Below are 23787 nucleotides of genomic sequence, written 5' to 3' on the forward strand. Positions count from 1 at the left end.
AGGGAGTTATCTTTGGCAAACTACCTAAACTTTGAGCCCCAGATTCTCTAGCTTCTAGTGGGGCCAATAGTAACTCAGACTTTTGCTAACACTATATTAGAAAAACATTTATAAAGTACTTAGCACATTGCCTGTCACATGGTAAGTTTGAGTAAATGTTAGCTGTTTGAATTATTATTTAACAATGTGTTGAAAAACAGGAAATAAAAGATCTTCCCTCAACCTTTTCTAATAATGAGAAAGAGGAGTTGCAGTGAACTAGCAATGGTTCTTCCAAGTGAAGGATCTCACTACATAAGCAATGAAATCTTACGTACCAAGCCTTTAGCCATGGTTCCTAAAATTAGAGACCAGCCTGTCCTGCTAGAGTGATGAGAGGAAGCAGGGCAAGCTAGAGCACATTTCCACCCTCCAGTGGGAGGTGTGCAGACAGCAATTTGGCTCTTTTCTGCAAGAAGAAATGTTAAGACAGAGGGTCTCCTTCCCTGCCCCCTCTTCCAGCCCAATGCCATTATATTCTTATCATTTTGTCAGCTCAGACAAATCTCCTTAGCTCCTGCCAACACTCACTATAATGCTTTCCCTTGTGATTTATCCTTTCTTGGTCTTACAGTTAATAAGCCCTCTGGTGATTCCTATTCAAGTAGTGTTTAGACTCCCACCTCCCTTTGAACTTAGCTTTATGGCTCCTTTTTTCTGTACATTGAGAGACTTACGGGTAAAATTCTGTTTGGGGTCCAAAACATTTCCACAAAATTTCACTTATGGATGAGACCATAAAAGGAAATTGGGAGAAACAGGAGCCACATTCACCCAATCTCCAAATAAGCACACATTCCTGGTATTGCCAAGTGCTGGGTTAGGGTCTTCAGGGGATATAGGGAGGAATCAAGATGCAGACCCTATCTTCAAGGGTTCCCCAGTCTAATAGAGGATACTGAAATCAATATTAATAACTGTAATACACAGTGCCAAGCAATGGAAACCATAAGCAGAGGAACAGAGGGTCCAGAGGAACAGAGGGTCCAGGAAATCTGAAGACAGATGAGGACACAGGGAAGACTTTCTGCAGCAGTCAACACTGGGTGTAGGTTCTGAAGGATGGGAGAGCCCTGACCTGAGAAGGCAGGACGAGGATAGAGGCCTTGAAAGGCAAGGAGGCAGGAAATGTGAGGCAGGCATGGGAAATGCTACAGACTGTTCTTTCTTCCATTAGGAGACACTTTGTAGAGAGGTAGGAAGAAAGATTGCAAAAAAATAAATAAATAAAAGTAGTATAGAAAAAAGTACGCTGGTATTAAATAGCAAAAAAAATTTCTGAGGAAGGGAAAGGAAAAAGGACTTTTTACAGGTAACAGGGAAAATTTGTAATATATGGATTTCATGGTTAAGGATAAGATACTTCACAAAAACCTCCCTGTTACTTAAACGTGGCCTCTCTCTCTAAGCCAAACTCTGCAAATAAACTCACTACCTCACCCCCACCCCTGATGTGGGACATGACTCGCAAGGATGAGTCTCCTTGGCACTGAGGATTATAAACATGTGCAAATCAGCAATGCATTTGGAGAAAGAACGTAATCAAATGGGGGAAATACTAAATAAAATAGAGTTTTTATGGCTAAGAGATTTCAAAGTGAGCTGGGAGGTCATTCCAGAGGTTACACTTATACAGACCTCAGCCAGACATTACGAACTGCCACAAAACTTCAAACAAAAATGCTCCTGAGGAGCCTAGCGAAGGCCAGGTAGCATAGACAAGCCACACGGCTTAATGAAATCAACACCCCCTCAGTGGCCCATATCTGGGAATATATGTAAATCTATTTCTCCAACATAACATAGATACCCCATTTATAAATTCCCTAATCACAATTCTTCTACTCCTTTTATCTGAAACCTACAATTTTCAATTTACCTGTTAAATATAGTTCTTGGAGACTAAAACTCTTCAGGTTGTTCATATGCCAGTTGATCCCTGAAACCTAGCAGATATATAGTTAACTCCTTTATTCCAGTTCTTCGGGTCTGCCCTGGACAACCAACTATGCAATGAGGACGGACCAGCCCCACCCCAAAAACAAGGAATATCTTCAACTGCAAGCGAAACAATTCCATTCCGCTGCCCCATAATACCTCTTCCGCCTAGAGTACACATTGACCTCAAGACTGAGGAAGGAACAAAAATGGAGGGGGAGTGTAACCACACAACAAAGCAGATAAATTGTTATTATAATTGTTAATGAGTGACTTGTAACAGAGACAAATAATAAATTTTTTAAATTAAAAAAAAAAAGGTGGTTACTTATTTCTCTTGCAATTTCCTCTTTGACCCACTGATTGTTTAAGAATGTATTGAGAAGAATTTATATCCTACTGTATTTGGGTGAGTAATGTGCTGTGTATGTCTATTAGGTCTAGATCCTCTAACATATTACTCAAGGTCTTTGTTTCTTTACTAACCCTCTGCTGAGATGTTCTATCTAATGGTGATAATGGTGTATTAAAGTCGCCCACTATAATTTGTAGAGGCATCTGTTTCTCCCCTTTGTTTGTTTTTCCATTGTTTGCCTCATGTATTTTGGGGCGCCTTGGTTGGGTGCATAAATATTTATGATTGTTCTTCTTGACAGATTACCCCTTTTATTAATATATAGAGTCCTTTGTCTCTTAAAATAGTTTTGCATTTAAAGTCTATTTTATCCAATTTTAGTAAATAAGTAACATATGGTAATCAATTTCTCAGTGATCAAGACAGAAACCCTAAGACAATCTAGAGAAACATATTTTTAAAAGAGGCAAAGGTACGTGAACTTGTGGATCACTCTCCAATTTGTTAAGTATCCCTTCCTGAAAGAATTCTTTGCTTGAACCACTGAACTAAGTATAAGCCAAACACTTTCCAACTCTTTTTGTTTTAGTCTAAGTTTTAAAAGCTATTAACTAAAGTGAGAAGGCACACGCTAGATGATTTAAGTCAAGAGTCTGGTTATTACCAGCAAAGTCATTTCAGTGATTTCCAAGAACCAGTAGCCATTAATGAGTCTGCTTTCAAAGTGGAGGAAATGTGCATAAGAAGTGAACACTATAACCAGTAGGTGAAAGAATGTCTGCACCTTCATATATCTTACTAATCTCTGCCCCAAATTTAGAAAGCTACTGCATAGTCAGTTCTCAAGCAGACACTCTGTGAATCGATGTTCCCTTCTCTTTTTCCTGAGAACCAAAGAGCTAAGTTCAACAAAGATCTAGACAGCATCGCAGGCCGTTAATGGATCTCAAACAGTAGACCTTGAAATAGGAACTAGCTCCTGGTCACTGTTTCATGTGCTCCCTGTCCAGGAGGCATTCCCTGCACAACTCTGGTGACCTGGACCAGGCGAGCCTCCCTCTGCCAGCTTACCATATACCACATGCTTGGCCACTTGGGATCATTGAAGTAAGTAGACTGGGCACGACTGAAGTCATAATCCCTCTTTGTCCGTTTTTTTACTACTTGCTGTTGGATCCACTCCACCTGCCAAGAAGAAGGACATTTGGTGACTGTTCAAGTTCCATGAGGTTAACACGAAATAAATGACAGCCTGGAGCATTTCTCATCTCAAGTCAACACTGTTCAAGTCACAGTCTTCATTCTAACAACTAGAATCTCTGATTCCAGGAGCTCAGAGATTTTCTAGAAACCTGGTTCTCATTTATTAATTTATTTTTATTTTATTTTACTTTTAAACAGAAATCGGACTTTATTTTACAGAATATATAGAGAGCTCCTGTTGGATTTTTTTTTCCTACAATCTTTTTATTATTATTTTTCAAATTTTACATTAAAATAATATGAGTTCCCATATACCCCACACCCCCCTCACCTACTACTCCTACATCAACAACCTCTTTCATCATTGAGACACATTCATTGTATTTGGTGAATACATTTTGGAGCAATGCTGCACCACATGGATAACAGTTTATATTGCAGTTTACACTCTCCCCTAGTCTATTCAGTGGGTTGTGGCAGGATATATAATGTCCAGGATCTGTCCCTGCAATATCATTCAGGACAACTCCAAGTTCTGAAAGTGCCCCCATATCACACCTCTTCTTCCCTCTCCCTGCCCTCAGCAACTACCATAGCCACTTTCTCCACAACAATGCTACAATTCCTTCCATTACTAGTCACAGTAGTTCCATAGTAGAATATCAGTTAACTTTTTTTTAGATGGCATATTTCCCTCACAACTTATTACAAATTGAAAGCATTATATTTTTAATGTAAGTTTTTTCATCTGTGCCTTACACTAAGGGTCAGCAAACTTTTCTTTAAAGGTCTAGATAATAAACTTTAGCATTCTCATTCATGTGGTTTTTTTTGCAGCTACTCAACTCTGCTGTTGTGGCATGAAAGCAGCATAGACAATACATAAATGAATAGATGTGATCGTGCTCCAATAAAACTTTATGTACAAAAAGAGGCTATAGGCACGATCTGACCTGTAGGCCACAGTTTACTACCCCTATCTTACACTATACATCAAATTTTTAAAAAAACTCTAGTCATGGATCAAATTGGAAAAATGTCCTGGAATCAAACATTCTGGGATATCAAACTTTTAAAATGGCTTTCTACAACATAGTGTGGTGAAAAAAAGGACTATTTGGGGAATTGGAAAAGCAAAAGCCTTAGGCCTGTCTCTGGCACAAAATTGGAAAAGTCACTCAATTTCCTCAGCTCCTCAACAGCTTTAAAATTCTAACAGATTACGTTTGAGAAAGTGTTACTATTTAGCCGCCTAGCCTTTGCTTAAAAAAAAATAACTGAGAACCTTGAATTTAAGGTAGAAATTGAATCTAATGGTAGGAGATGTATGGGAGAGAATTCTGGAACATGTGATAATGACAGCAACAACAACAAAAATACGCACGTTCCCGTTCAACTGAGCATCTTAAAGGCAGTATCAGCCTCGGTGGCATTCTACATTTTGTTCCTAAATGCTCTTTTGTTTGATTTCTTCTGACAACAGCTAATAATAATAATTGACATAATGTTCTGAAATGTTGTGTTCAGCATTTAGCCCAACTCCCCACAAAAGAATTAAAAATGGGGAGGAGATAGCTTTGCAGTCCACTGCTGTGATTCCATATGCACCTACCCAGTAAAGATTTCACAATGCCTCTTGCCTACTTGATTAGAGGATTACTGGAGGGGAAAGGACACTAAGGTATTGATTAACAAGTTCAAAATGCACCGCAATGAAGGTACTGAGGCCAAAAGTAAATTTCTATGGTTTTCATATTGGGAAACATATTCAATGAGAATACTGGTATGCAAGCGGAAGACCAACAGCGAAATTTCTAGTTGCATCACTAACAAGGCAAACAAATCTATGTGTGATTATGATCACAGCTAAGAATCGCATATGCATTTTCTCTGGCAGGTCATTTAAACAAACTATGGCTATATGAAAAAAAAATCAATCAATGAATAACTAATATTCTAGAACATTAATGTTTTTCTACTCCTATTTTACTTCCTCTAGACCAGTTGATTCTCTGGCACCAAATCATTCTAAGTACATCCCACATACAAACACACACTTCCATGCTCAACTGAAAGTACATTTCATTTTTTAAACTATTTGAACAACAGTTGTTGAAGAAGCGAACAGGAATCCTTTATGTTTTTTTATCTTCAGCACAAAAAACTGCTTTAAAAAAGCTACGTCTAAGCTAATGTGACTTTAAAAATGTGAGTAATTTGTTTTTAATGAAGGGAGCAATTTTTAAATAGACTGTGTTTCTGAAAATTCGTAAAAAAATCAATTTCCTTCTCAGTGAAAGTAGAGCAGCAAGCATGGGCATGCATGTACTTTTCTCATATCAAGGAAGCACTTAAATATTTTCATTACAAACAATCTTTCTAAGAAATGAGTTTCACTCACTCAATAAGCATGAAGTGCCAATTCCTTGCCAGACACTGTGCAGGGTATATTTTAAAAAGAGTAAGAATTGTCCCTGTCTAGAATGGACTTACTTTTAACCAGGGAAATTTACTGAGTACTCCACAAGCATCTCTACGAATGACATCTGGCATAGGCCCTATCACCAGATTAATTAGACAATTTATGAAAATTTTGCAATCCCTACCTTAAATGATTGTTGATAGGTCTTATGCCAATAAAGTTGGATTATTTCCTACTTGCCTTCTTGGTAAAAGAAGGCTGCAGATACGTTTAGACAGAGATTTTTTCAAACCAATCCTAAAATGGCAGTGGCCTTTCTGTAAGTTGTGAACTGCCAACAAATAAGTATGCACAAACCAAAACGTGTTGAACCTCTTTCCCAGTGTGTACTCAATAAAAAGATTCCTCAAGATTAGAACAGTCTATACTGGGATGGGGGACGGTCATCGTTTGTACAATGACACAGAAAGTATTCACATCTCCATAAGCACACACACAAAGAGGTAATGGGATGAGTACGTCAGAAAACCAAGTAAGAGCCATTTTCCTAGATGAACCATAGCTACTAAAATAGAACAAAATACCTTACCAAACAGTTTCTATCCTGTAATTTTACAAAGCAAAATTGCTTAGTTACAGGGCTTGGCGGCTAGAAGGTGGCACAATAACTGGACATCTAGATTTGGCTGCAAATCACGCTGGCTGATCACAAGGCTGCAATGCTCAAGAAAAGACTAGTGGTTATTTTGGTGTTAGACACCATGTGTTTTGCCTTGGTGCTTGATGGGTATGAGTAACTAGCCCTACATTTTTTGGAAAGGAGGAAAAACACCTCTTGGATGGGAAGATGTCTATGACTGGAAAGACCAGATTTATAATCTTAAACTACTATCCATGTCTATCCTTGAGGCCTTTAAGGGAAAAGCTCAGAAGTAATACATTATACGGATTTCCTTTCTTGCTAACAAGTCCAATAAAAGCTCATTTTGTAAAAGTATGGTCAACCCAGAAGGAAAGAAAAAGTGTGTATTTTCCCTTAGTGCCTTGACTTCCAAAAGTTCTATTTTCCTATACAAAAAGGAACTACAGTTAATCTAGAATGTAAAAGCCACAGGATCTTTGAAATCATCAGTCTAGCTTCCATTAATTTTAACACACATGTGGTAGATGCTTTTAACCTATTCCCTCTTCCTAACTCACAGCTTCCCACCCTTCCAAATCCAAGTGAATATTGACTGCCTCTCAAGAAACTCTGTCTGAAGATTGGCTCCTTTCATCAGATCTTCTCTCTTACCAAACATAACACATTAATTGAAAATTATGGGACAGTGGCCCCACAATTTCAGCTCAAAAGTCTATATCTTTATTCTGGAGTTTACCAACTTTCTAATACTATACATGGGAAAGGCAATTTAAGCACATAAGCCAAAGGAGAAGAAAAAAGATGTTATCATCTGAATGTACATTATATAAATTATGACAAATATAAATGGAAAACAAATTATGGCATCACTTAAAAATGTATCCTGCAGAGAAGTAGATGTGACTCAAGCAGTTGAGTTCTCGCCTACCACATGGGAAGTTCAGTTCCCAGTCCTTCCTGGAGAAGTTGAGCAAGACAGCAAGCTGGCATGATGGGCTGGTGCGATGGGCTGGTGCAGCAAGCTGATACAACAAGATGACACAACAAGAAACACAAAGAGTAAACACAATAAGAGAGACAACAAAGCAGAGGGCAAGGTGGCTCAAGTAATTAAAGTGCTCCTCTCCTACATGAGAGGTCCCAGGTTTAGTGTCCAGTGCCTCCTAAAGAGAAGATGAACAGACATAGAGAGCAGACAACAAATGCAAACAATGAATGAGGGATTAAAAAAAAAATGCATCCTGAAGTAAGGGAGAATCAGCCTATTAGCTATTAAAATATATTGCAGGGAGCGGATATGACTCAAGAGGTTGAGCACCTGCTTCCCAGATGGGAGGTCCCAAGTTCACTCCTCAGTGCCTCCTAAAACAAACAAACAAACAAAAAACAAAAGCAAACAAATGAAAAAACCAACTCAGGGGAGCCAATGTGGCTCAGTGGTTGAGCATCAGATTCCAACATATAAGGTCCAGGGTTCAATCACCATCCCCGGTACCTAAAAAAAATAAATAAAAAAATATATAGTAAAGCATATGCTGGTAGCACATGTCTACAGATATATCAATGGAAGAGAACATAAAGAAATTGACTCAACACATAAAAAAATGGGTATATGATAAAGGTGCTATCTTAAATCAGAAGAGAACAGGTTTCAAATAATAAAGCTGAAACCATTCTCACATCTAACATCAGACTAAATTCCAAAGGAATCAAATACTTAAATGTAGAAGTAAACAAAGCCATAAAAGGACCATAAGAAATACAGCTTTTGAAAAATGTAATCTTATAGTGGGAGATGCTTGACTAAATAAAATCAAAATCAAAATGTGATTTAGACAAACTGATATTTTGAACTATATAATAATTCATAAATTTATCAGAGCAAAAACTTCAAAGCAAGGTAAAAGACAAACTGGGGAAAGGTTTCCATCACAGCTCCTACAATAGAAAAGGCTATTTTCCTAATAAAGAGTTTCCACAAATAATAAGAAAAAATTCAATAGGAAAACAGGCAAAGAATATGAGTACAGTAATCTCTGAAAAGGTAAATCAAGTTACTTAAACATAAAAATATGTCTCATTCAAAATAAGACAAAAGCAAATTACAACTATACCAAGATATCACTTTTCACTTTTAGGTATAAACCACCTAAAAATTGATAACATGCTGTCAGAAAAGGTAAGAAAAATAGTCTTGCAAATTTGGGAATGTAAATTTGTACTACTCTACAGAGAGTAACTGGACAATATTTACAAATATTACAAAATTAGTAATCTTGCTTTTAGGGATTTATCCTACATATTTTCTTGCATATGTTAATGTGCAAGTTTGTTTACTGTAGCTCTGTTTGCAAAACTAAAGCTTGTAAACAATCTGAATATATATTGATAGAGATTAGCTAAATAATGACACATCAATAAGTAGAATACAATATAACCATAACAGACAGTGAAATGGATTTTTATGCATTGATACAGAATAATCACCATGATAAAATTTTAAGTGGGGAAAAAAAGGTAAAACTGTTTATAAATCATACTGTATCTGTGCATCTCTCTGAAGTGATTCTATAAAAGAAATCTGATAACATTAGTAGCTTTGGAGGGCAAACTAGGTAACTGGGATATAGGAATTGGAGGAAAAACATTCACTACATACCCTTTTATACCTTATTAATTGTGAATGTGAACATATTACCTATTCAACAAACAATAAAACGTTTAATTTAGTATTTCCCATTAGATTATCATATAATCAAAACAATTTCACATGTGACCAAATGCCTAAACTACAAAATATTTTTATAAAAATCAGTAAAGAAAGGTGGCATATGAAATTGTTTTATATTATGTTCTAAGATAATTTAAATATTGAGAAAAGGTAGGTGAGATTTTTTTTAAGTGGTTAGAACTTGGGGAACTTAATTTATAATCCTAGGTTTGCTACCAGGCCACCTGTGTGACTTTACAAAATCGATGTATACCTTGTGTCTTATCTGTAAAATGAGAAAAGAAAGATTATATATGCCTTCTAGTCCCCTCCATCTAGCTTTTTAAAAATTAATTAATTAATTTATATTTATTTATCCCCTCCCCCCGTTGTCTGCTCTCTGTGTCCATTCACTGTGTGTTCCTCTGTGACTGCTTCTATCCTTATCAGCAGCACTGGGAATGTGCGTCATCTTGTTGTGTCGTCTCTCCATGTGTGCAGCGTCATTCCTGGGCAGGCTGCACCTTCTTTCGCGCTGGGCGGCTCTCCCTACGGGGCACACTCCTTACGTGTGGGGCTCCTCTACTCGGGGAACACCGCTGTGTGGCACGGCACTCCTTGCATGCATCAGCACTGCGCGTGGGCCAGCTCCACACGGGTCCACACAGGTCAGGGAGGCCCAGGGTTTGAACCGCAGACCTCCCATGTGGTAGGCAGATGCCCCATCCATTGATAGTCCTAATCTCTGACTCACCTGGGAATAAGAAGTTTGTGTTCAAGTTGACATACAGGGAAGTGGTTGTGGCTCAACTGAAGAGCATCTGCCTATCATATGGAAGGTCCAGGGTTCGATACCCAAGGCCTCCTGACCTGTGTGGTGAGCTGGCCCACGTGCCATGGTGCCGCGTGCAAGGAGTGCCATGCCATGCAGGGGTGTCCCCCGCGTAGGGGTGTCCCATGCTCAAGAAGTGTGCCCTGCAAGGAGAGCCACCCTGCATGAAAAAAGGACAGCCCACCCAGGAATGGCGCTGCACACATGGAGAGTTGACGCAGCAAGATGACACAACAAAAGTGACACAGTTTCCCAGTGCCACATGACAAGAATGCAAGCAGACACAGAGGAACACACAGTGAATGCAAACAGAGAGCAGACAACGGGGTGGGGGTGGGGGGAAGGGGAGTAAAATAAAATAAATCTTTTCTAAAAAAAGTTGACACATGAACTTAGGTTATTCTGTGAAGAGGAAAGACTAACAATGGAAAGGGGTACAGTAAATTATATTATTTGTTTGGTGATTAGAATTTAGTGGTTGCCAGGAAATAAAAACTATGGGATTCCATATTTTACTTTTGTTATCTTTGAAAAAATGTTTTTTTTTTAAAAAGCATGAAAACATTCCCCCCCCCCTTTCTGAGTTTGAAAACAAAATAGACAGTTGCCTTGATTAAAAAAAAAAAGTGACAGTTAAATACATAATGGCCTTTTTGCTATTCAAGAGAAGTATCAACGAAGATATTTTAGTACTGACATGTCATTCCCAAGCCCTAAAATTCAAAGCCAACATGTATCACAAGTTTTTAAAACTCCAGTTAAGAAATTGGAGTTAAACAGTGAAAGAATCAGAGGACCTAGTGAAAGAATGTGTTTAGACAAGGGCAATCTGTTTCTTTAAATCGTTTTCCATCTAGTAACTGACAATTAGTGAGTTATTAAATATTGATATTGCTATTTTTATGAGTCATCTTTTTTCAGGAAAAAAAACATAATGATATGAATTCTGCTTATTTCAGACAGCTACCTGTGAGCAAAATAAGCATTACTTTTTATTTGATGGAGAGTTTTACTTGAAGAGTATGCGACAGGCATTTTGAATCCCATTTAATGACTGCAAACATCAGAAGCTTATATTAGAGAAAAGGTCAGCCAGGAATATGGGATATCATAACTTTTGAAAACTCATTTTGAAGGACTACATGTACATCCAGGATAATGTTAGAGAAGGTGAAACAAGACGAAACTGAAGAATTCGAACCTATCATAAAATTTTATACTTAGTTGGCTTTTTCCAAGCAAGTGAAAATTTTAGAAATACGTGTTATCAATTTAATCTTGCCATACCTTTTTCAGTGGGAAAAGTCATGCGTTATTGCTTTAACTGTATTAAAGAATTAAAGTCATATTTCTCCACTTAAACTATTCCATTATTATTTGCAACTTCTAAAGATTTAATTTCCTAGTTTGTTGCCTGTCCTCCCCCCTTCCAAGTACTGACATGATGATGTGTGAAAGGGAAAAATAAACGGCTACATAAAATTAAAGCAGAAAAACTTATTCCCCGCCCACAAGGCCCTTTCATTCGTTTATTCACTCCAAAATTATTTGTGGCAGGCACTGTTTCATGTGCTACAGAATAGCAATGAACAAAACTACCAACTCCAGGCCACAGGAAGTTTCCATTCTAGTGAGAGAGATAATAAACATTCAAATAAATTGAAAAGATAACATAATAGACTGTCATGAGATCAAATGATGAAAAAAATAAATAAGGCGGTAGAGTGATTACGGGGGAAGGCACTATTTTATGTAAGGTAGTCAAGTTGGAAAGGCCTCTTTGGAGAGGTCATATTTTAATTGAAGCTGGCCACATCAAGGTTTGAGAAAAGATACCATGGTGAACGCGATACCTATGTCTAGTTAAGGTGAAAGCCCCAGAACAGCTGTGTGTCTGGGTGTTTTCATCTAGAGCTCATCCATGGGCCACAGAGGCCCATTGCAGCCCCTCAGACCCTCGGGGGTTCACACAAGCAGTACATTTCACCCTGCAGTGGAAGGCTAGGAAAGGGGCTCACACAGGTCATGGAAGCAGATTCCTACCATCTGGACAGATAATTCTGAGGTCCTGAGAACTCAGAATATGATCGAGAAGGGGAGGGGTGGGGGACAAGATTCAAGGTGGGCATGTTCCCACAGCCCCACAAACCAGGCAGCTGACAGAGACAACTCGGCTGAAAGAGGTCTCAAGCAAAGCTCGAAAAAGCAAGGGGCCTGGGGCAGAGATTTCTTGCTCAAAACTAGGAGTGGTTCCCTTGGGAGGCTAGTATGAACTGGTCCAGGAAGTGGGTTTTGATGCTGATTCTGTCCTTTCAATTACTACACAGTAAAATATCATAGGTTGATGTGATGTCATCAAAACAAGAGACAAATTATAAAACGACCTCTGGGAGAAAAAGACTGGGTCCCAAGTAAGAAACATTCGAACAAAAGTAAAAGACAGGAGCATAAAACACAATTTAGTGTAGCAGCAGGTGTCTAATATTGTACTAGGACTTAGAAGGTCTTAGATATTTAATCATTACTTCAGGCATATCAATTACTACCTGTGTAACTCCATGAAAAACACAAAACAGTAGTGCTTGTCTTTGGACAAATCTTGCAAAAAAATTTAATACTGAATTAGGTTGCATAAAAAACAAAGTTGTTGGGGAATGGATGTGGCTCAAGCAGTTGAGTGCCCACATAAGAGGTCCTGGGTTCGGTTCCCATTGCCTCCTAAAAAAGACAAGCTGACACAATGAGTTAACACAATGAGCTGACGAACAAGCAGACACACTGAGCAGGTTACAGATGTGGCTCAAGCAGTTGAGCATCCACCTCTCACATGGGAGGTCCCAGGTTTGGTTCCTGGTACCTCCTAAAGAAAAAACAGACAATAAGCAAAAAACAAGTAGACAACAAGCAAAAATGAGTATAAACAATGAGCAACCAATGTGCAAAAAGACGAGGGAGCCATCTAGGGGGTTGGGGAGTTAGGTGTTACTTCTGGAACTATATCCCCCAAACCCAGTAGTTCCTTACCCATGCAATAGCATGAGGCCCTCTGGGCCAAGAGGGGACTAGCAGGGCTAGACTACTCCATGGACAGGTAGAATAACGAAATGGGAAAGCATTCTACCCAAATTCTTGGTAGTACAGTGACAATTAACAGCCTGGCCAGTTTGGGCAAATCACATAAATTATTGGTGTCTATATCCTCATTTGTAGAATCGTCTTATTGTTATGAGAGTCAAACTATAATATACTACACAAATGCAAGCAAGCTCTGGTAGCACTTAGTACCACATACTCTTAACTGTATGCTTGCTCCCACTTCTTTAGTGGAAAATAACTGTATTTTAACATCTGTAACATTGAGAGCTACGATTGGCAGACAGCAGGCCCTCAGTAAATAGGTGCAGAATGAATGGACTAATAATATTTCAGTACTGCATTGACACAGTTTTCTGGTAGGCATGTCTAAGTTTTCTAGGTATCAAAAAAAAAAAAAACAAAAAACAGCTGGAAGTTTGAAACAGAAAAGGGGACAAACAGGTAATTAGAAGTATATGCTTAATCCCATCAAGAATAATATAGTATTTTGTATTTCAGTAGAAAGATGGTATGATTAAATTAGTACCAGTGAATAGCATATAAAATATTAATGAAGGATGTTTTCTTTCTACATATCATTCTATTTTTTAATGTATCATTGAACTCTCTGTTTGATTCCCACTTGAAACCCACTGTTGCAAAGATTTTTTAATCTTTTGAGATTGGATCATTTCCTCCACTTTATCAGTCTAAATCTCGGAAGAGACAAAATAGAGTGTCTATAGTAAAATGGATAAACACAGAAGGACAAAACGTTGGTGACACAAGTCAAGACCCTGGAATACTACTGCAGATACCAGCAGTCATTTTGTAAGCATTACAGGCCTAGGACTGAATAAACTTAATGAGTCCCACAGTATTAAGTAAGTGATGCATCTTCCCAGACTGACAAATGGGATCTCCAACATTTTAATTGTCAATGACTAGTCCATAATCCGAGAACACAGTAGAAGTTTGATTTTAAAAACAGTTACGGAGAAAGAAATACAAAGAGCAAGGAAATGACTGGAAACCACCTCCTAGCTAAGAGGGGAAAGGTGTCAAACTGATAAGGAAAATACCCCTATATCTTTAGAGGAGACTCATCTTTGAACATTTAAATCTAAGGCTTTAATCACCCTGGCTGCCAGTAATAATTCTCATTAGCAACAGTTTTTTCCCCAACGTGAGAGTTGAGAAATAAATAAATATATGTATTTTTGCCTTTTCTTTCCAGGATGAAATGCCAGTCTTGAGTGTGTGTGTGTGTATGTGTTTTGACAATTTCATTTCCAAAAGTCATTTCAGAAGATGCCTTTCTAAGAATTTTAAAACAAAGTACACAAAAAGTTTTAGTTTACTAACTACTTTGTCATACATTGGCAACCTGTTTAATACCTAGGGACTAGATATTATAAAATTAGCATTCATTCATCCAGTATATACACAATATAGATAATATAGCAACATTAAATGAAAGCGGGAGTGGATGTGGATGAAGTGGTTGAGTGCCCACCTTCCAGACAGGAGGTCCTGGGTTCAGTTCCCAGAACCTGAAAAAAACAAAAACAAACAAGAAAACAAAAGAAAAAACCAACTCAGGCAAGCCGATGTGGCTCAGTGGTTGAGCGCCAGCTTCCCATGTACGAGATGATCCCAGGTCAATCCCCTGCCCTGGGTACCAAAAAAAAAAAAGTTAAATGAAGGAACATAACACAAAGGGCAATGGATGACCAGAACTTTTCTGGTGCACACTAGCAAACACCTTTTGCACCTTCTTCCCTCCCACCTCCCTCAGACCAATGAACAAGAGTACTATTCTATTTCCAAAGGCAATATTTCCCACCGATTTTTAAGTTATTTACAGTGTTCTTCTACTACCTCTATTTTTAAGCACATCAAGTACTTCTAAAACATTTAGAAAGACTAGATATTTCAAATAAGAACTAACTTGTCCACAATATGCATAGTATTGTTAAATAAAACTGCAGCCATATAACAATGGTTCTAATCTGAGGCATCTCCTAAATGACCATCTTGGCCTTGAACCATTACCTCCTCACTTCCTTTTCTCCACCACCAGTTCAGTGGACAAGTATAGGCAAGTCTAATGCTTAAAGTTGGCTGAACAAACTCATATTCAAAGATCAGTTACAGAAGACAAGCTTTCCAAAGGATTTCAACACAAAGTATACAAAACAGGCTAATTTTACTAAATCTACCTTGTCATACACTGGCAACCTCTAACATCTAGAGGTTGCAAAAGTAGGACTCATTTGTCCACTATATATACTATACATAAACCAAACAAAATGCATAGAACATACAGAAAAAGTGTTGCCTGAAATTGCCCAAGTATGAACACACTAGCATATTACCTTTTGCAATTGCTTCCTTCCCGCCTCCTCCAAACCAAGGAACAAGTATATACAGTGCTGCTCACAGAGATGGTTTAACAATATCATTTCCAAAAGACAAATTTTCTATGAATTTGATCAAAATGATATTTACAAAGTAATATTTTACTACTTCTACTTTTAACATATGTCAGGCACTTCTAAACATCTAGACAGACTAGCCAGTCTTGTTTTATTTGTGTCTTGGGTTTCCTAGACCTCTAGGACTCTGTCCCATTTGTACACAACCACCCAGGGATTTAAACAATAAACTCTCTGGGCCAGCTACCCTCTATTCAGGCTCAGGGGCACCCGCATATGGCACATTCTAGGGTATGAAAAGGAAAAGCCAGTGATGAGAACTTAATAAATACTTGTTGAATGACAAGATCATATTCAGAGAATCTTCTATTTTCTAACTTGAATTTCAAGTTCTTCTCCTTTAAACTTTAGGACAATTAATTTAAACCATGAGAGGAAATTTGAGAACAATTTTGATTGCTCAAGTATTAAAAGAAAATGGAATTCTAAAGTACCTCAAACTAATTCTACTGTCTGAATGCCACCTGGGGTTAAATTCACACGTCTGATTAAACGCAATCTTAATGCAGGGATTGAATTGGGACAGCTCATAATTCCCTACTGCTTCACTCTAGGATCAAGATTATCACTGCATTAAGAACACAGTGGCATGACTTCATTCTACATGTGCTTATCTTTTGAATAATCACCTTCTAAGCCATTTTAAAGCTAAGACAATGTAATTAATAAAATCCATACAGCATTTAAAGTAAGTTTAAGTTATATTTCATTCGGCCCTTAGTATAGTTGGAGTTTTAGATTTCTGCAAGAATGACAATTTTACCTAAAAATAAAGCATTAATAGCTTAATGGATCTTGGTTGTCTTTGACCAATTCTACAACTCTGTGTATAAATCACTTAAGATATTCCCAGATCTGTATTTGCAAAAATTGGATGCCCTCAAGTTGTACATCAAGTGAATACAAAGAGGAGCTTTATTTTGTACAGACTGGAGAAATTGTTCAATTCATCTGAGATTAAAATAAAGAGGCAAATGCTGGCAAAAGAAAGGGCAATCATTCTCATTATTTCCCCAAGCTGAGGACATGGGGTGATCTGCTAAATATCAAAAAGTATGTCAGCATCTTACTCCTCAGTATAACGCATCACTTAATTCCTCAGCTCACAAGCAATGATCATGAAAACTATATTCATATGGGGATAAAAACTCTTCCCTTGTGACTAATTCACCTCGAGTGCACATACTGTCTTATTTATCTAGCTGTTCAAATATAAATGGCAATAGCCTTTGTTTCTAAATTTCCATGATTTTGATCAAACGAAAAATTGAGGGGATGGGGAGGTGAGTATAAAAATTCAGAATTGCATATGCAAAGTTTTATTTCATCCATTTTATTTTCTTTTTTGTAATGTTAGCGTCTCAATAAACTAAAACCTTCAGTGTTGTTTTTTAAATCTTCATAGCACCTTTATTTTTTCATTTTCAAGATTTAAAATCTTGGAAATTAAAGAATCCTTCCACCAGTTGTTATGACACAGCTCTAGCTTTATGAATCAAGTGGGCTTGGGTGAAAAAAAAAAATCAACTTCTTCCTGTTGCCATAAGATAAAAGTGCAACCATTGGGAGTACTGCGTGAAGGCTACACAACTGTTCTGTGTTCCCTTGAGGTTTTGCCACATTTTTAAAATTCTAAAATGAGTTCAAAATCCATTAATAGATGAGAAAGAGAGAGCAAGACACAGAATGAAAGAGAGAGAGAGAATGCACAGAAGTCACTAGGGAGAGATCTGGTCAGAGGATCCCCATACTGGGCCCCCATTAGGACTCCAAGCAGCAGAGAGAAATGCAAAAGGCCAGCCTTAGATGAAGGTCCATTACTGCAACCATAACATTACACTTGGCAGGGAGGGCAGGGGTTCTTGCAAACCAAATGCTGGAATTGTGGCAGCTCTTAAACACCATCATCACCCTCTGAAATATTTAGCAAACAGCTACTTTAGTCAGGGTGGGGGAGAAGCATGGTTTTCAGCCTCAGGGAAGAACAGAGTCCAAAATCTCTGGGCAAAGGGAAAGGGGTAGGCATGTTCTCTCCCAAATCCAGTTGCCTGAAGCAAACCAAATGTTTCTTCCTTTTGAGTGCTATTCCTTCACCTCAGAAACCACTGACAAGGCTTCCAGCAATTTGGTGCTTGATCAAACTTGCACAGAAAAACCTGGAGCAGGGCCTGATGGATGAGAGCTCCCGGGGCTGCAGGAGCTCTGCAGCTTCCCCCAGCGCCCGGCTCCCCCTTTCTGGCGGTCCTCAAGGGTGTCACAGCAGAATAGTGTGCTAAGTCACTTCCCTCGGCCTCCCTCTTACTGCACTCGTAATTCATACCCACCACAGTAAATTACAGGAGCCCTGAGCCCGAGGCTCCTGGAACGAGAGAGAAAACACATTTTCATTACCGTCATCAAATCCGACACATTTCCAGCGTGAAGACCCGGAAGTGCAGATCTCCCGCCATCGAGCTTCCTTCTTTCACGCTGGGTGTTTTGGATGGCGTACCCTAGAGTCTGTTGTAGCAATGTTCACGGAAATGTGAAGCATTTACTTTACCAGAGGGTTGTCAGTAATTCTCTCTCTGCCCCTCTACTCTCTATCCCCGCCCACAAATAAAGAGTTCCATCTGGCACTTGGGGTCCTCAGCGCTGGAGGGGGAGCTGGCTTTCACCAAAGGTGCCAGCAAACCTACGGAGGGAGTCCTGGCTACAGAGAAACTACCTTCCAGATCCTAGCACCTGCTGAGTGAGTCCTTAGAGACTTCATTAGCAGGTTGGAGTCTGGGCAAGGAAGACAGGATGAGAAGGAAACTACTGGCTGGAAGGAGGTGGAGATTTAGGCAGAGATTTCATTACGGTCCAGAACGGCCACAGCAGTGTATGAGTTTCTTTAGCTCTCACAGCAGCGATGCTGTGCCTTGCCCAGAGTAGAGAGCCAGTATGGATTTCTGGAATGAATGACTTTATTAACTGATCTTTCAGTAAAAGAATAATTGGTAGTCCAGTTGTTTTTCAGCCCCCGAGGAGCATGTAAAAGAAAGTAAAAAAGCAAGCCCTAGTATAAGGGTTCTCAGTCTCTGGAAAGAGGTGAAAAAATAATCCAATGTCATTTTCAAATAGTAGCCTTTAGATGTAGGTTCCTAACGGTCAAATGAAGTTTTTATGATTACGCTAAGGTATAAATAACGTAGTTTGATTTTTTTTCTTCTTCGGGTACCTTGATTTTAGTGAGTAGAGAATTCACAGGTTCTAATGATTTAAAGTGTAGTTCACGTTTTTCATAGTTCTGTGAAAAATAAAATCTTCCTAAGTATTGTTTCATTAACACTACCAACCTGTTGCATGAAAGCATCATCCTTTACCAATGGGGAAACTAAGGCATGGTGAGGTTAAGTGACTTGATGAGGTCACACGATGGTTAGGGGACATAAAACAAGAACCCTGACTATGTGCCTTTCCCTAGAGCACAGAGACTCCTTTCTGAGATACCCTCCTACCTGATGGAGTAGGGCAGAGGAACGTATCTTTTTTCTCCCCCTCTGGGTCATCACATTTCTGTGCTTGGAGGAAATTAGGCAAAAACTGATCAAACACTTTACTAGAAGCTTAATTGCATGAAAGGTGAGGGAAGAGAGTAGGTCAGAGAACAGCATACGCCTGTGTTAAGAACTTTTATCATCCTTGCGAGGAATTTTGCTGTGTCCTCAACTTACTCGACTAGAAGCATTTTTAAATGGGTTAAGGGACTAGTTTAGTTTATAAATGGCAGTAGAATTGTCTGATGAGTAAGGAATAAAAATGTGAATGAGGCAAAACAATTCTTAAGTGCAGCCCTGGCAGTGATGATAGAAATCCTTTTTCCCCTGGGGGCACCTTCTGACTTGTGATTTAAGAGCATGTAAAGTTCAAGTCCTGAAATTTTCCAAAATAAAAAACAAAAAACTAGTTTATTGTAACAAAAATCTTTAGTTACCCAGCTGCTCTGAATTAAATTGAGTTGACAGGATGAGACAAAGGAAGAAATGATGGTTACTGATTATGAGTTGGGTTTGAGTCCAAGGGCCCTGTTTGAGGATTCCTGCTTCTCCAACGGAAAGCTGGGTGACCTCAAACAAGTTGCTTACCTACTGTCGGTAAAATGGAGAAGAGAACTGAGCCTGAAGACTAAATGAGCCAATTCACCTCAAATGCTTACTTTTGCACAGTTCCTGACACAGAAATAGTCACCATGCAACCATGGTGATCTGCTGGTGTGCCAAACTATGGCCAACAAGTTTACTTCTTTTATTAGCCCAAAGAGCTGTAAACTTGAATTTAGTCCCAATTGATCAGAACATGACACTAAAGGTATAAGTCTTATAAATAAATACACTAAACTGGAAATTAGCCCTATTACTTCTTTGATTTAAATTCTATGTGGACAAGCTTAAGGGACTGGGCCAGACCAGTGACTGGGCCCCAGGGATCTGGAGAGGCACCTCCAAACCTAAGGAAGTAGGATTAAGGAGTAAGGCCAATCAATGTTCCTGTTCACCCACCAAAGTAGAGCATCTCTGCTTGATAAGATTCCAAGTGAAGAAAGTGTTCTGCTTCAGAACAGAAAAGGCTATCGGAAAGGTGCTGTGATGCAATGCAGTTAGTCAAATCCTGTTGAGTCTCTAATGTGAGGTCTACTTTTGTCTAGCATTAGGTTAATTTGAATAAACCTCCAAGAAACTGACATCAGATTATATTTTAAAAATTATACACACACTGGTATTTTGTTGGCTTTTTTTTGCTTTATTTTGTGCAAACAAACTTTCCAACTATTTTTTCTGATGGCATAATCAGCAGTAGCCTCAGGATGAAGGCTACTTAGGAAAGCTATGTTGATACCAGAATTCCTCTGAGGACAGGCCATGATAGTTCCCCATTAAACTGGATTCCTAGTCCTTCTGTGGAATAATTCCAATGAACACACATGTGTTGGGATTCACCAAAGCCATGTGTAGAATAGCACATTGGTAACTAAAATATATACAATGGTGCATAAGATAATGCAAAAAATTTAAGTTTACATTAAAGGTTACAAAATTATTCCACAAACTGGTCTCTAATATTGACTATAGAGAATTAATAAGTCTCTCTCCACAAGATGAATGAGAGCTGACCAGTTTTCAGCATTTCCACATCAATATCCCTAACTCACTCAGACTCTCATCATCTCATATCCTGCTTGCTGAAATCACTAATAATCCCCTTGCCGAATTTTTCTAGTTTGGCCTTCATTTCTCTCATCTTTCAAGTTTTTGCCAGAAGACCTCAGTAGATAATTTTTTTTACCCTAGCATTTTCTTAGTGAAGGTTATCTTTCTCCCCAGTGCTTTCCGAGCACATGATGCTTATTTCTACAATAACAATTATTAGACAGCCAAAGTAGATACAACCCCAGGTACTGGCGCTCCTGAGGACTACGGAGACCCACAGGTTCTACCATTACGGCAGATGGCTCTGGAGTTCGGTGCCTTGTCAGTGGGCCCTACTTTAGAATTTGTGCTCCTAAGTATGACAGAGTTGGATCAGAGTGACCTTTCTACACATGCCTCTACTGTCACTGTCACTGAACCTGTTGCTGGCGTTGGGGTTGGTGTATACTCAGGAGACTTGAATCTCTGGACTGGCCATGTGCCAGCTGGACCCTGAGCCTCAGCACAGTTGCAACACCTACTTTCCAGTTCGTTGGACTTACCCAGGTCAGCTAACAGGTAGGTGAAGATGGTCAACCACCACACCAGGGCACCGAGAGTGCCTACAACTCCAGGAGAATTGCATCCATCAGCTATGTGGGATTTAGAGGTGGAATGGACATCACCATCCCAGGGTCCACAGGATGGAGGATTAAAATATGGATTAGAGCAGACTTACTGGTATTCTACTACAGAACTACCGTGACTAGCAATGGATGAAATTGTATCATTGATGTGGAGAAAGTGGCCATGGTAGTTGCTAAGGGCAGGGAAAGGGAAGTAGAGATGTGATGTGGGGGCATTTTTGGGACTTGGAGTTGTCCCAAATGATACTGCAGGGAAAGACACTGTACATTATATATCCTGCCATAACCCACTGAATGGAGTGGGGGAGAGTATAAACTACAATGTAAACCTATAATCCATGCGGTACAGTAGTGCTCCAAAATGTATGCACCAAATGCAATGAATGTGCCATGATGATGAAAGAGGTTGTTGATGTGGGAGGAGGGGTGGGGTGGGGTGGGGGGTATATGGGATCCTTTTATACTTTTTAATGTAACTTTTTTGTGTGACCTATGTATCATTTTTAAAAAGACAATTTAAAAAAAAAGCATTTTAACTATTTGTCAGTCTTCTCCATGAAAGTTTAGACTCCTTGAAGGAAGAGACTATATTTTTCATACATGTCCTGGCATTTGGCAGATTAACTGGCAGATAAACAGATGTGCAGTAAGTATTCATTGAATGAATTTATTTTTTGTTACTATATGAAGAATATAGCAGGAGTCTGATATACTTAGGCTGGTGTTCAAGGCCTTGTATCAGCTGGCCTACCTCCTGAGATTGATTTCAACATTGCTTTGATAAAATGTTTGGTTCAACACCCATTTATTAAGCACCTACTAGGGCCTAGGCACTGTGCTAGGTACTGTGTCGATGATTCCATAACAGCCCTCTGACTTTCTCAAGCAGGGAAGACAATTTAGTTCATTGCTGGCAAATAAGTAAAAGGCTGGTTTCTGCCTTCCAGCACTCACAGATCCATGGGAGAGCTATAATACCAAGGGGAACATGGTTTCGTGACAAAGGACTCCCAGTGGCCCCTTGCTCTAAAATGATCTACCAGGCAACATTTTAAAGGCTTCAGCTCCACACTAAAGCAGCTTCTGGGACTGTTCATATTGCCGAAGGTCAATCAGCAGAGCTGAGAATGAAGCACGGAGTTCTAGTTTTGGCGCTCAGGATCTTAAAACTATACTGTACTGTGTAAAGTGGGTCAACAATATATAAAGTGGGAACCAGAACCTAATCCTAGAGGCATACCTGTGAAAGGTGTGCATCTAATAGTATCATAGTTCCTTCTGGGCTCTTTCTAAAAAATATCATGCCATCTTTGCTGTAAGCCTCAAGGGAAAATGAATTACCTCCTTCTCCTTTGAGACTCTGTTGACTGAGGCAGACTATGACCCAGACTGAGACAATCCAAACCATGGAGAGGTAGAACTACTTTTCCTTTATTGTAAAGATACAACTTGCAGGGCCGAATGGTTCCACAATACATCTTGTAGTAGAATTGGGACAGACAAAATTAGATGGTTCTAAATTTAATTCAAGGCAGCCACACTAACCATGTGACCCTGCCCAGGTGATTTGATCTATCTAATTATTAGTTTCCTCATCTATAAATGGTGACAAAGATTCTATTTGACAAGTTGTTGTGAGTCAAAGTTCAGGACACATGATAGGTAATGGGTAGAAAACATTATTGCCCCTGTCACTGTTGCTGTGAAACTGTCATGTATGTTTACTGACAGATCAAAAGCCACTTACTAGACTTAAAATATGGATGGGCCCATCTACAATTAATTAAATTTTATGGGCATCTAAAGTACTAACAAACATGACTACCTCTATAGCAAGAAGAGAGGTTTCTCAAGAGCACATCCCAAGAGATTGGGATGGTGAGTTGCTCTCTTTTTGGGTGGTAGACTCAATAAATATCTGATTTATAAGTAGGTCGCACTGCAGGTGAAAACCATGGTGTCATTTTTCACTTCTGAGCTACCCCACTCTCTCAGGAATATGATCAAATTGTCAAGAGTTTTTATCTCCCCATCATCATTACAAGAAATCTCTGACGGGCATCTGGACCAACTCCCAGGTGGTAAACAATCGGTCTAGATTTCCAGAAAGACTCCTGGAGACACAGTTCCTTTGTCTCACTTGCTTCCAGGGTGAAGAAGGGAGGGCCCTTTCCAGTCCTGCCCCAACACAGGCTGATAAGGCACCTAAGGCAATACCCTGGAATAACTGGAGATGCACAGGCAGATGCAAGGGCTTAGGGCCAGACCAGCATCA

General features: G+C 39.1%; 1 protein-coding gene across 6 annotated transcripts in view; it reads right to left on the reverse strand.

Annotated features, from left to right (window-relative positions):
• Nucleotides 1-23787, reverse strand: part of PCSK5 (proprotein convertase subtilisin/kexin type 5) — a 434041-nt gene that overhangs the window by 345925 nt on the left and 64329 nt on the right. For all 6 annotated transcript variants that reach the window (XM_058301654.2, XM_071216671.1, XM_058301655.2 and 3 more), the window contains exon 3: nt 3404-3517. In XM_058301654.2, the coding sequence (XP_058157637.1) occupies nt 3404-3517 (114 nt within the window). The remainder of the gene's footprint in view (nt 1-3403; nt 3518-23787) is intronic.

This window comes from Dasypus novemcinctus, chromosome 8, assembly GCF_030445035.2.
Source record: "Dasypus novemcinctus isolate mDasNov1 chromosome 8, mDasNov1.1.hap2, whole genome shotgun sequence".
In the NCBI taxonomy this organism is placed as follows: Eukaryota; Metazoa; Chordata; class Mammalia; order Cingulata; family Dasypodidae; genus Dasypus; species Dasypus novemcinctus.